This window comes from Lepidochelys kempii, chromosome 8 (genome assembly GCF_965140265.1).
Source record: "Lepidochelys kempii isolate rLepKem1 chromosome 8, rLepKem1.hap2, whole genome shotgun sequence".
Taxonomy (NCBI): Eukaryota; Metazoa; Chordata; order Testudines; family Cheloniidae; genus Lepidochelys; species Lepidochelys kempii.
In genome coordinates this window covers 90,638,010-90,650,946 of record NC_133263.1, presented here as the reverse complement: position 1 = coordinate 90,650,946, position 12,937 = coordinate 90,638,010, and the positions used below count along the sequence as shown (strand labels likewise).

Sequence of the window (12,937 nt, the reverse complement as noted above, 5' to 3'; positions counted from 1 at the left end):
TTTTTGCAAACTTGCAATGAAATGTTAATTTTTTTTCAGATTTAATTGCACATCGTTCACACTCTGTGTGTGTGTGTGTGTGTGTGTGTAAAAAAAGAAACAATTTGAATATTTTTATAACAAGGAACCTGGTAGAATTCCTAGTTCCTTCAACCCCCAGTGTTAGCACACTGGGACTTTGCAATAATACATTTTCCACCGCATTGCCTTTATGTGGACCAAATTCCGTTCTCAGTTACACGGGTGCAATCTTTTTCAAAGGTACAAATGAGGGTTAGGTGTCTGATTCCCACTGACTTTTAGTGCAAGTTGTTGTCTAACTTTGGTAAATGCTTTTGAAAGTTCCACCCTCACTGTAACTGAGAGCTGAATTTAACCCTCTGGAATGAAGAACAGAGAGATTAAGTTGTACTGGGAGCTACTTTTACCTTCAGGTTTCTGGCTGTGTTGATTAGGCTGAAACCAATAGGGAATGGTAGTATATAGTAATATTGAAAATCTTCTAGAAAGTAGGACTGTAAAGTGTGCTGTTACCTCAGGCGGTTTTCTCCATTGCCATTATTAGGAACTGATACTATGGGATGTTCAAAGACCTTCTTATTTTGAATGGCGGGCCTTTGCGCTCAGGAATGTCATCATGTTGTCATAAGTAGCAAAGTTACCGTTTTGAACAGGATTTTAGTCTATCTGATCAGTCTAGTCATTGCTAGTCTCTTAGTGTATTGCGTTGCTTGTTTTTTTTTGGCTTTGCAGTTGAAATTGTGGACTCAGTAGAAGCTTATGCGAACATGTTGAGGAACATCTTTGATTTCAGTGCGCTGAAAGAACTACTTTCAGGACAAAACAACCTAAAGATTCGCATAGATGCTATGCATGGAGGTATGAAATAATTACTGTCTCATTTTTTTTTAGCTATTTCTTGGAGGGAGAAACTTTAATTTAAGGACTAGCTCACTCTTTTTTGCTATCTTTTATTTTCCTCTGTTTGAGAAGTGCATTGCACCGTCTTTCGTCACCATGAATCCTCATTTGTTCCAGCAGAGCTTTTGGGAAAAATTTTCAAAAGTGCCCGAGTGACTTAGGATCCGGAATGTAATTGACTTTCCTTCCCCCTCCCCCAACCTCCCACATGCTAATTTTCAGTATTTTATTTGTAATGGTGGCAAAAGGGGAGTAGGTAGCTTTAGAGGGGCTCTTATAAACCGAGCTACTTACCACATCAAGTGGAAGACTCACTTCTTGCCTTCTCTAACATAAACACAGAGCAACATGTTCATTTAAATACAAAACCCTACACTACACAAACAAGTCTCCCTCTGGGGAGAGGATGAGAATGAACCACACATGACAGATGTTAGTCACATTGCTTAATGCCCTATGGGAAGGTGCTCAGATACCACAGTGATGAAGTCCAGTGTGAGAACGTGTGTAATACAATAGATATAGTTGTAGGTATGTCATGGGGGGGAAATCTTATTTAATGAGATTTGTGTTTTTTGCCTTCCTCCCCCTCGTTTGGCATACTGGATGGAAGAGTTGGAGACAAAGAATTGAACATCCAGTTGGTCAGTGTTGTGGCTGACTGATAACCTCAGAACCCTGGGACAAAAACATATTGCATATAACATGGAGTAACGCCTCCTAGCAGTCTAGAGCTGTATTTCAGAGGGAGGTTGTTGGTTTTTTCTCCCTCTGCTCTAGAGAGGTGAGCCAAATTCTGGGGAGATGGAAACATCTGTGTAAATTACACCTCTGTGTAAGGAGGGGGGGCAAGTTCTGCATTGTGGAGGAGGAAGGGCAAATGGCAGCAGGGAAAACAACCAAGAGGAGAGTATGATGAGGTGAAAGATTAAAGAAGGGGCTTTGTTCCACCTATGTAGAACTTGCCCCTGCTTGTTGAGGTGAAATTTACGGCATCACTTACATCACTACTGAATTTGTCCCCTTCTCACTCAGGCTGCGTCCCTGATGACAATGGCATCACTATGGTCTAATGGCAAAATTTGGCCCATAGAATAGAGAACAAATTTTAACTTTCTACTGTTTCAAGACAGTGTGCAGAAAGCAGCAAAAGCTAACTGGGGTCTTCAGGCCTGTCAAAACTGCAGAATCAGCTACATAGTTGCTGGACCAATCTCAGTTGATGGCGAATTGACAGCTGCTGCTGTAAAGAGAGTGTCATGATATTAGACACGGACAGACTTCAAAAGAATCTTGCTACTAATCTCATGGTAAATAGAATACGTCCCCTAATAGCAAGGTTACTTCCGAACCGCACTGAAAAAATTTAAGTTAGGGACGTCAGACATGTTTAATCTTTCAGATTTAATTTTTTGAACTTTTGTGTCTGATTTGAGTATTTAACATAATAAAAATACTGTGATCTGAAGAAATGAGTGAGGGGGAACTTTATGGTGGCCAGTGGAAATGCTGCATTGCTCAGGTGTGTCGCTCTCATTAAAACGTGAGGCTTTATTTTCTTGAGAGCGAAACAAAGGTGTAGCCCAACCTGCAACCAGATCCATGCAGGAGGAATTTTAAATCCAGGTAAAGTCAATTGAGCTCCACAAAGTGTCTGTCCATCTCAATCTGATTGCAGGATTGGAGCCTTAGACTGTAACTATATAGTATAGAGAGAAATATTTGCTTTAGAAGGCTTGTGTGCCTAGAGTCCTAGTAGATAACCTGCTCATGACGTTGCTACAGTAAAGCTTATTCTGTGGGGCATTCTTAGCACCCTTATTCCATCTTCTTTGCACCACAATCATGCTAACTCTGAAATTCCATGCTAACTTTTTTTTTAAATTGCTTTGCGTATTGGTGTGTGAAACACAGAATATCATGTTATATTGTTAGATGTTTAGGGCCAGCCTTCCCATTTTCTCTCCTGTTCCACGGAGCCATCACAGTGACCTGTATAGATTGGGAGCTTTTGGGAAGCAGGAAACCTCTTTTTGTTGTGTTTTTGTACAGCATGTAGCACTGTGAGGTCCTGGTCCAGGACTTGGACACCCAGGAGCTATCACAGTATAAGTAACACATTGAGTAACTAAGTGCTTGATCTTGTCACTGTAGCCCCAATCCAGCAAAACACTTAAGCTCTTATTTGACGTTGAGCACATGAGTAGTTTCATTGAACACTTTGGACAACTTGTGTTTAAGTTCCTCAGGATCACAGTGCTCAGCACATTGCAGGATCAGGCCTAAGCTTTGCTCTACAGTCAAAAAACCCATATGCTCCCAGTGTATTAAAACGGAAAGATCTTCTTATAGTAGACGAGCAGCCTCTGGCTGAATCATAGTGTGAACAGAATGTGCCACTGGTTGAAGTTTAATTTAAAAAATAAAATGTTTAATCGTTTCCCTTTTTTTCCTCTGTTAGTTATGGGCCCCTATGTGAAGAAGATCCTGTGTGAGGAGCTTGGAGCTCCTGCAAATTCTGCTGTGAACTGTATACCTTTAGAGGACTTCGGTGGCCACCACCCAGACCCAAACTTAACCTATGCTTCTGACTTGGTCCAGTCTATGAAGACAGGAGAGTATGACTTTGGAGCTGCTTTTGATGGAGATGGGGTAAATGAGCATGTGGCTGTTCTATAGAACCTCCCACCCCCACCGCACTGTCTAGCTACAAACACTAGGGCACGAGCCTTAAAAGGCAGTGCTTCAATTGGAATAATGATTGTTGGATTCATTGATGCATAGTCTGCACTGGATTTATCCTGGGCATAAGCTGAGAGAATTCCCATGGATGTCAAAGCTGAATAGGTTGTTGCAGTCTAGTGATACTTGGCAAATGGTAGCTCATCCACATGTTACGCAACGATGCCAAGACTAGACATTTAATAATGATGCTCCTGTGGGTGATTGGGAGTTTTGCCTTTGATTTCAGTGGGAGCAGAATAGGACCAAAATGGGTTACAGCAGCACTGCACTAATGCCTATAGTCAGATGCTCAAACAGTACAATGGATAGGAGATCAGGGATTTCCCTCCCATTCTATAGTTATGTATGAACAAAAATTGCTTGCTCTCATTTGTCGCTATGACAGTACTTGGTTACAAAGTTCAGATGATACTTAACAAGCTTTGGAGGTTATGAAAAAGCCAAGATGTTGATGAAAATACCATCGATACAATGCTGCTTAAATGATTAAAAGCTCCACGCTCACTTTAATCCAGTAAAAAGTAACTCTGTGGTACTGTATGGTTTTTACATCGTGTGCCTGAAAAATAATGTTTACTCTGATACCTGTGTGCAGACAGTCGTAGCTAGAACTGAATTGTCCTCCTTTGTCTTCTTCGTTAGGATCGGAACATGATTCTAGGGAAGCATGGGTTCTTTGTTAACCCTTCGGACTCTGTTGCTGTCATCGCTGCCAATATTTTCAGTATTCCTTACTTTCAGCACACTGGCGTTCGTGGCTTCGCGCGAAGCATGCCTACCAGTGGAGCAATTGATAGGTAGGACTCAGGGTATGGGGGTTGACAATTGTTCGTGTCATTTTTAAACCTTTTCGTGGTGGGTGAATTGTGCTGTCCCCCAGCAGTGACCATATTCAAACATGCCTGAAACAATATCTTTAGTGGGAATAATGTTTACAAGCCATTTTCATACGATACTGTTTCAAAAGCTATTGAGATCTTGCGGTTGGGTTTTTTTCAGCTTAGACCCTGGTCCTGAGGGATGCTAAGTGCCATCAACACCCATTGAGGCCAGTAGGGACTGAGGACACTAACCACCAGAAAGGGGGGCTGGAACAATTTGTGTAGTGGGGGTGCTGAGAGCCATTGAACCAAACTGTAAACCCTGTGTATAATGGAAACTACTTCAAGCCAGAGGGCAGCAGCACCCCAAGCCCCCTAGTTCCAGCACCTGTGCCACCAGAGAAGAGAGGGTCAGCAGTTTGCACTCAAATGATCAGCTGAAACCTATTCACTAGGGGAGGCAGCACTGGACTGGGACTTGAGGGAACTAGGTTCTGTTTCCAGGTCTGCCGAGTGGTAAATCATTTAACCTTCCTGTGCCTCAGTTTCCTCATCTGTAAAATGGAGATAATGATACTGGCCTCCTTTGTAAAGTAATGTGAGCTCCGCTGATGAAAAGTACTACATAGGAGCTAGGTGTTCTTCTTCTGCATTTCCCGATCAGTCGCCTCACCCCAAGGTAACACAAGAATAAAATAAGGGACAAATATACAAAGAGTTGTTATTTAAAAAAAAATAGGACTGACTTGCCTTCACTGTTATGTTAAATGAGATGCTTGATAACAACTAATGATAACAACTAATGTTACTGTTGCAGCATTTCACAAGGGTGTGCTAACAATCCAGCTGTGATATAACTTACCTTCCTTGCCTTTGAAGGGTGGCCAAAGCTACAAAGATCGCTTTGTTTGAAACTCCAACTGGCTGGAAGTTCTTTGGAAACTTAATGGATGCAAACAAACTGTCTCTGTGTGGAGAGGAAAGTTTTGGTACTGGTAAGTTTTTGTTCCTAATCTCAATGATGATGATATTCCTCGCATTTAAACACAGTTTAGCTCTTTCTGGAGAGGTGGGATTTATCTTTCACGTATAGGAGTTAATGTTTCCTGAATCATAAAAACAAAATTTGTTTACAAAAATTACTGATGAAAATATACACAACTGTAAAAGTTCCTTGGTAAGTTGAGTCAGGGAAAAGCTAGTTTTCCTTTCAGGAAGGCCTATTCAGGAAGTTTAAGGGCCCCTTTACTAGCCGGTCATTGGGTCTGTGGGGATTAAATGCAATGCTAAATGTATTTTTTCAACTCTTGGTGGTCAGGAAAACCTTCTAAATGTTTTCATTTCTCGGAAGAAACATGGTTTGGTGAATGTGGTTTTATTAGGGGAGGTTTCAGGTTGCTATTAAATCTCTGAGCTTAATAGGACCCTGGTTTTCCTGTTCTAAAAACAAGGTTTGATTTATAAAGGTTAAATTAACTCTTGCCTTTGAACTGTCGAAGCAAGGTGAATTGAGATTCAAAATTAATATCTTAGTAAATCTATTGGGGGTGGGCATGTGACTTAATACTGCCATTTGCATAGGGAAATTAAAATGTATAGAACTCTCTTTGCATAAGATAACGTGGTGCAAAGTGTGTGATATTCCAAGAGAAGTTTCAAGGCGAACTATGTAGGTTCTTCTGCATCCATCACATAACATCTGAGTCCTCCTCCTTCCTCTAGCAATGCTGATCTTCAGGGTCTTCATTGCTATGCAGGAGATCAGCATCTGAGTCATATAAAAGATATCTTGCTCTCTCTGGCCCTGATTCAGCAAAGCACTTAACCATGTGCTTAGAGAGTTTGCTGAATACAGATGGACTTAATCGTGTACTTAATGTCAAGCAGCATATGGTTGGGAATTGTAGTGGCAGCTGTTTGACTGAAGTGCCATCAGCCTCTGATGTGAACGCATCACAGTTGTCTGGCCGTGACTTCTGGTGGCTGAACAAGCTGCATCATGGATGAGCCTCTGGTTGAAGGGTGTTTGCTGCAGTTCTGGGCCTGTCTGTACCGATGATGATGTTTTTGGAGGGCAAGTGCTATTCTCTGGATGAGAGGGAGGAGGACAGTTTTGGAAAAATTAGGGCCTTTCTATAAAAGGTGCAAAGAAATCTTGGCCATTATCAGAAGTAAAATGTTTGAGTCATTGCCCTGGGTACCTATATGCAAATGCCCTAGTGTGTGGGTAATGTATGAGAGAGCACCAGAATTGAAGTAAATGACAGTACCTAGAAAGGAAGAGAACTGGATGGCCTAGGGAGTTGCTAGTAGGCTGTGGGATGGTCTCCAGATCAGCAATTTTCAGGTGGTGTCGGATGAATAGTGTCCTAAAATTGTTGTCATCAGATGCCCCATGTGAAATGGCTTGGTGGTTTCCATCCAACCCAGGAGAGTGCGCACCACACTATAACTGGCATCTTTTGAGAGCAGGCGAGAGAGTGAAAGGTTTATGATTCTATGACTCAATGGCCATGGAGCCTCTCCTCCCTACAGAGCGACATGCTGGCAGGGTTGATATAGAAGGCAGGATCACATGGGTTGCACTAACACTGCTTGCGTTGTATCTGCTTTGTGGATAAAAAGAGGATGCATGCCCAGGGTTGCCAGTCTAGCACATAATTCACTTCAAAGAATTAAAAAGGAATGAAATACTCTTTATTGTAAGTTACTAGGGGAATATGGAGCTTGAGGGAGCATGTGGGTCACGTATAACTGCTGAGGGGACGTTACATATGGCAATTATATAGTCCAATAAAATGGAAACAAACATGTACCTTCTTAAATCAATCAGAATCTAGACACGACCTAAAAAATTCTGCATAATGCAAGATGACAGAATTTCAGATTTCGTACTTAAGCACTTTATTCCAGGGATGAGTGGATACATTGTATAAGACCTTTATTTGGATGTGTACACCTGCTGGAAAAGGGTGCCTCTCTACATGCTCTAGGCTGTCTTGTTGTAACTGTAAAGTACCATCAGAATAAAACCCCAGTGTAACTAAAGTGCAGCAGTGCAATTCAGTATAACTCCTCAATGGTAAACCAGCCAGTTTAAGGAGCTACGGGACAGAATTTTAAAGGTATTCAGGCACCTAGTGGGATTTTTTAGGTATTTTGAAGGTATTTAGGTGCACTAGGTACTTTTGAAAATCCCACTAGGCACCTAAATACCTGTTTTAAAAATCTATCCCTATATGTCTAGTTCATAGATTCCAAAGCCAGAAGGGATCACTGTGATCATCTAATCTGACCTCCTGTATAACATATGCCGTAGACCTTTCCCAAAATGTGTGTGTTTTGGCGGGGGAATTAATTTATCTTCTGTTTTTAACTGTTGTTTAAATACATGATGAGCTCTGTAAATATTATAATCCAGAGGGTGTAGTATTTAAAACTTGTCATATGCGTTGTTTAAATCTATGTGGTTGGCAGCTTGATGGACGAGAGCTTTAATGCAAACTCTCAAGTGAAGGAAATTGTTCAGTTTGTTTCTGCTTTTGCACGTTGCAGGCTCTGATCATATCCGTGAAAAGGACGGGCTGTGGGCTGTCCTGGCGTGGCTGTCTATAATAGCTGTCCGCAAACAGAGTGTGGAGGACATCCTGAAAGATCACTGGCAGAAATATGGGCGGAACTTCTTCACAAGGTGAGGGAAGAGCCAGGTGATGGCTCACCATGATGAAGCAGGACCCTTTGCGGAGAGCAGAATGTGCTCAGTCCCCAGCCCTGGGACAGAAGGGAGGGAATGCTAAGAAGGGTCAAGTGCCCTGACTGCTAAATACTGAAAACTTCTCCAAAACCCTGTGAAGTGTGTTACTTACACTGGGAGAACCTTGACCTCCACAACTAGGATGGCTTCTCTGTCCTTAACTCAGCTTTGTTATTTCTAGGGCATTCTCGATGTCTCAGCAGTTCAGTTTTACGTGCCATGAATATCAAAGCATCTCTGGGTAAATTTAAAATGCAGGACTGTTAGTCTTAACTCTGCTTTCTGCCCAGTTTAAATTGACGCCTGTATGTTGTTTCAACACATTCTTTTGGGTATTGATCTTTAGGCAGGATTTTTATCTTCTATTAGACTAGCATCTGCATTGAGACCACAAATGGCAAATTAATTTGTAACCTCTTCAGTGACAGAGCTGTACAGGGTGTGCAGATTGTAGCACATCTTGTTCCTAGTGCGGGGGCCTCTGGCAGCACTGACGTACCAATAACCGATATACCTGAAGCCAGTGCTGTGCTGGGTTTTACTTCTATAACTGCTAAATTTACCCGCTCCAGCGGATTCCTTTGTTACTGTTTGTGGGATTTGCTTAACCGGCTGTAAGACTCTTGGGTGCCTGGAACTGCAGAGGCCATTTATAAGGAACTAAACCCAACCTTTAAATCAAACAAGATATTTTTAAACGGGTGGCTCCCGAAACATTGTTTGTCACCACAAAAAAGCCTCCCTAACTTTTCATTCTACCGTGGCTGGTTCTAGATATGACTATGAGGAAGTGGACGCAGACGGAGCTAACAAAATGATGAAGGATCTAGAAACCATGATGTTCGACCGTTCCTTTGTGGGGAAGCAGCTGTCGGCTGGTGATAAAGTTTACACTGTTGAGAAAGCCGATAACTTTGAATACAGCGATCCTGTGGATGGAAGCATCTCCAGAAACCAGGTGAGACTGGAAAACTACTTTTGTCTATAACTTGCAGTGCTGTTTTTGAAGAATATGTGGTTCTGACTAGATATTTCCAGTTAAAATTTCAACAAGGTTATCCTTGCCTTTGTGCCAAAAGCTTTATCCCGCTATTAAAAACCTCCCCGCCCCCCTTCCCCCCCCCAATTACATGCGTTTTATAACTATAGGCCAGACCCTGGCTTCTGGTTGGTGCTGCCGAGGAGGGGCTGAAGGAAGAGAGGGCCTGAAGGCTGTTCTAACCTGACCCAACTGACAGTGGCCCCAACACATTGTTAGGGCAGCCAGGGATCACCACAGTGCAGTGGTGACCTCTTCTGGCCTCGCCCCATTCCACCAGCTCGATGGAAGATGGTATAAGAGCTATGATGATGACTTTGCCCTACCTAAGGATTTTTCTGTGCAGGGGAGATCCTTCAGGAGTTGGATTTGCTGGGCTTAGGGCTGCTTTGCACAGAAAGAGTGGCTCAAACTAGATGAAGCATGGCTCAGGTCCATAAACTTTAGTTATAGGTCAGTGATTCCAAAGGGCAAATACGTTTGTTTTATGTCCTGATCCTGTTGCTTTGTTGCCATCTTGCAGAACGCAGGCAGCGCTGCAGTAGCTGTCAGAGAGCAGCGGTAGCTAAGGACTGAATTCCAGCATTTTAAAGTCAAGGAGCTATTGAATATATACAAGATGAGTTACCCTGTACTATGCAAGTTATTTAAATAAAATTGTCCTGTAGATGGGTCCGGTTTGCAGCATACTGGGGAAAGAGGCATACTAACTGGAAAGGAATAATGGACAAAGGCACTGAGAATTGTTACTTTGCATTTAAAATGTTTCAATTATTTTCTTTAAATGGAGTTTGCCCGGAAGTGCAGTGGTAGCGTGACAGGCTGGTATGCAGAGAATCAGAGTTGGTCTCTTGCTCCCAAGCCAGTCATAGGACTAGGGTCTTCATGATACTTTGGATTCAAAAGCTATCATCATCTGGGAAATGCTCAAGAGTGGCTCAGGAGGGACACATAGTCAGTCGGGGTAAGAGGAACAAACAGGGTGCTCTTGGCAACTTCTGTTGCCCTCTGATGAAGAATGACCGGAGAAATGACATGACAGGTTTGCTGGAAGGTACATCAGGTATCTGAAGAGGCAGATGAATGAGCGTGTATTCATTTTGTTCTCATGTGCACTTGCTAGGGTTTAAGGCTCCTCTTCACTGACGGTTCTCGCATCATCTTCAGACTAAGTGGTACCGGCAGCGCTGGAGCGACTGTGCGACTGTACATTGATAGCTACGAGAAAGACGCTCCAAAAATATATGAAGATCCACAGGTAACTGTCGTATCCAGGCTTTGGGTACCACTCTGCTCTCCCTTTTTCACAAAGTTCCCTTTGAGGGGAGCATGACTGAGAGAGCCACTGTGAGCATAGGTGCTGGAACTGGGGGTGCTGCCTCACCCCTTGGCTTGAAGTGGTTTCCATCATATACAGGGTTTACAGTTTGGTTCAGTGGTTCTCCCACTGTGCATATTGTTCCAGCCCCTCTGACTATGAGGTGATAACTATTCCAGAAACAGGTGTCTCAGTTCCCTAAATCTCTCTACTCCATATGGAGCAAGTAGTTTATTATTCAGAATTCATCACAATTTCCTCCACAACTGCATTTTATTTTGTCTACCTATCTAAGTGGTACGTAGCATGGTTGAGTATTTGGTTACAAGCTGGGGAAGGCACTGCTTCAAAGTTGAATTATACTTTTGATTGGAGAATTGAATCCCCAAGGATCAGAACAACATTTGGGAAATACATATTTCAAAACAAATCCCCAAAAATCCATGGGGCGTGGAAGACTGCAGCCCTGAGATAACAGAATCTGTTGTCATGTTCTGCACTAGTTTTAATGTACCTTCTCCAAGGTTCCATTAAAAAAATGGTGGTAACCTCTCTTGTGCGCCTTCTTAACATCTCCCGTCAATGTCTCTGAACTCTTTTAGACAACTTGTTAAGCCAGAAAAAAGGAAATAATGTGGTTATATTGGGGATGGGGTATTGTGGTTGAGTGAGTATCATTTGCCATTTGCGGAACATAAGAAAATCATGATTTCAGAACAGTATAGAACTGAGAAGTATAGAAGTCCCCAAAGTAGCAATATTTGTTAGTTCACTTTGTAAAGTTCCATAGAATTACTACATCTATCTTCCTATCTGGGGCCGAATTCACAGTTTGTCTTGGTTGTGTAGCAGCTACGTTTCACAGCGTTGAAATAATAGGACTCCAATCTGTTGTGAATGAGTGTTCAGACTTGTGTTTTAGGGCCTCAGATCAAACGTCCAACAATCCGTTAGAAAAGAATGAGCCCTAAAGGTTCAAGCGGTAACATGCCATTGGTCAGTGGTTTTGATCTCTCTTTCTCCTTTCGGCAGGTCATGTTGGCTCCTCTCATTGGTATTGCACTGAAGCTTTCACAGCTCCATGAAAGAACTGGCCGCACCGGCCCCACAGTCATCACATGAAAAGGCTAGGACCTGATGCTAACTGTGTGCAGTGCTGAAACGGCTGGCTGTCCTGAATGAGTCAAACAAAATCGTCCAGTCCTCCTTTTAATCAAATTGGTCACTAAAAGCAATGTTAACTCTATTTAAAAGTATTATTTAAACTGATAAAAGGCTAGATGTTGTTAATAAACCAAAATCACCCATGTTTACACTGTGTATACTGATGCATTGCCTGTTTGTCACATGGCACTATAATTTGGGTATAGTCCTCACTTAGCATAGCCTTTTGGTTTAGCATATGTAATTTTTCTTTCTCTTGCTAAAACAAAAAAGCTGTGAAGAGAACAATGAAGCTAAATTCTTCTGTGATAATGGCCTTGTTTTCTATCTCATGATAGTGCAAGTACCTTTTCTTGATTATACAAAATTTCTTTTACATTTTATGTCTCAGGGCTTGTCTACCTGGCTCCAGCAAAGCGCACCAGACAGGTGTGATTTGTAACCCTCTCTAACATGTTACACTCTAGCTGCTCTATGTAGACCCCCCACTCTAAAAGATACCTAGTTTGTGTTAATACATTCCTGTTTCAAACAGAGCACACCAGAAGGGTTTACATGAGTGCAACAGGTTAGTTGATCTTTACAAATCACACCCTTCTGGCGCACTTTGCCATGCCATGTAGACAGGTCCTCAGAAAGTGCAATTACTTGTATTGCTGTATGGTACTCCCCACCCAGGCCCCGCCTGATAGCTTTCTTTTTTAAAGAAAGAATTTATATAAATTGATCTTTCTTTGCCACATTTGGTGATACAATAACCCTTCTATACAATGCTAATAACAAGCATGAGAGGCTATTAAAGTGAAATGGACCGGTATTACTGTTCAGTGCTTTTTTTTAAAAAAAATTGCTTAAAATTGTAATAGGTTTGTTTTTTGAAGAAGAAAGAGACACCCTGAATGTAACTCATCAGAATGTAGTATAGTGATAAGAGAGTTGAAATAATAAGATTTCAGACACTAATAACTACTTTTATACTGTTGAAGCCATTAAGCCAAAAATGGTTGCTCTGTGGATGGAGATGGCTTAAATTGCTTTTCCACCTGTGACTCATACGCTCATGTAATCTACACTCAGACAGTATGGTGCTCTGCCCCTTCTCGTGGTGGTGAGGCCATATACAGAGGTTGATAAGCTTGGTACTGCCTCAGTTAACAGACCTGGATCCCATAGCT

At 42.1% G+C, this 12,937-nt stretch overlaps 1 protein-coding gene across 2 annotated transcripts in view; it reads left to right on the top strand.

Moving 5' to 3' along the window:
* The window catches only part of PGM1 (phosphoglucomutase 1), a 29,772-nt gene extending 17,193 nt beyond the window's left edge, over nucleotides 1-12,579 (top strand). For both annotated transcript variants that reach the window (XM_073357450.1, XM_073357451.1), the window contains exons 4-11: nucleotides 754-879; nucleotides 3,383-3,573; nucleotides 4,309-4,463; nucleotides 5,367-5,482; nucleotides 8,043-8,178; nucleotides 9,016-9,199; nucleotides 10,404-10,538; nucleotides 11,631-12,579. In XM_073357450.1, the coding sequence (XP_073213551.1) occupies nucleotides 754-879; nucleotides 3,383-3,573; nucleotides 4,309-4,463; nucleotides 5,367-5,482; nucleotides 8,043-8,178; nucleotides 9,016-9,199; nucleotides 10,404-10,538; nucleotides 11,631-11,720 (1,133 nt within the window). In that variant the 3' untranslated portion in view covers nucleotides 11,721-12,579. The remainder of the gene's footprint in view (nucleotides 1-753; nucleotides 880-3,382; nucleotides 3,574-4,308; nucleotides 4,464-5,366; nucleotides 5,483-8,042; nucleotides 8,179-9,015; nucleotides 9,200-10,403; nucleotides 10,539-11,630) is intronic.
* The last annotated feature ends 358 nt before the right edge of the window (nucleotides 12,580-12,937 follow it).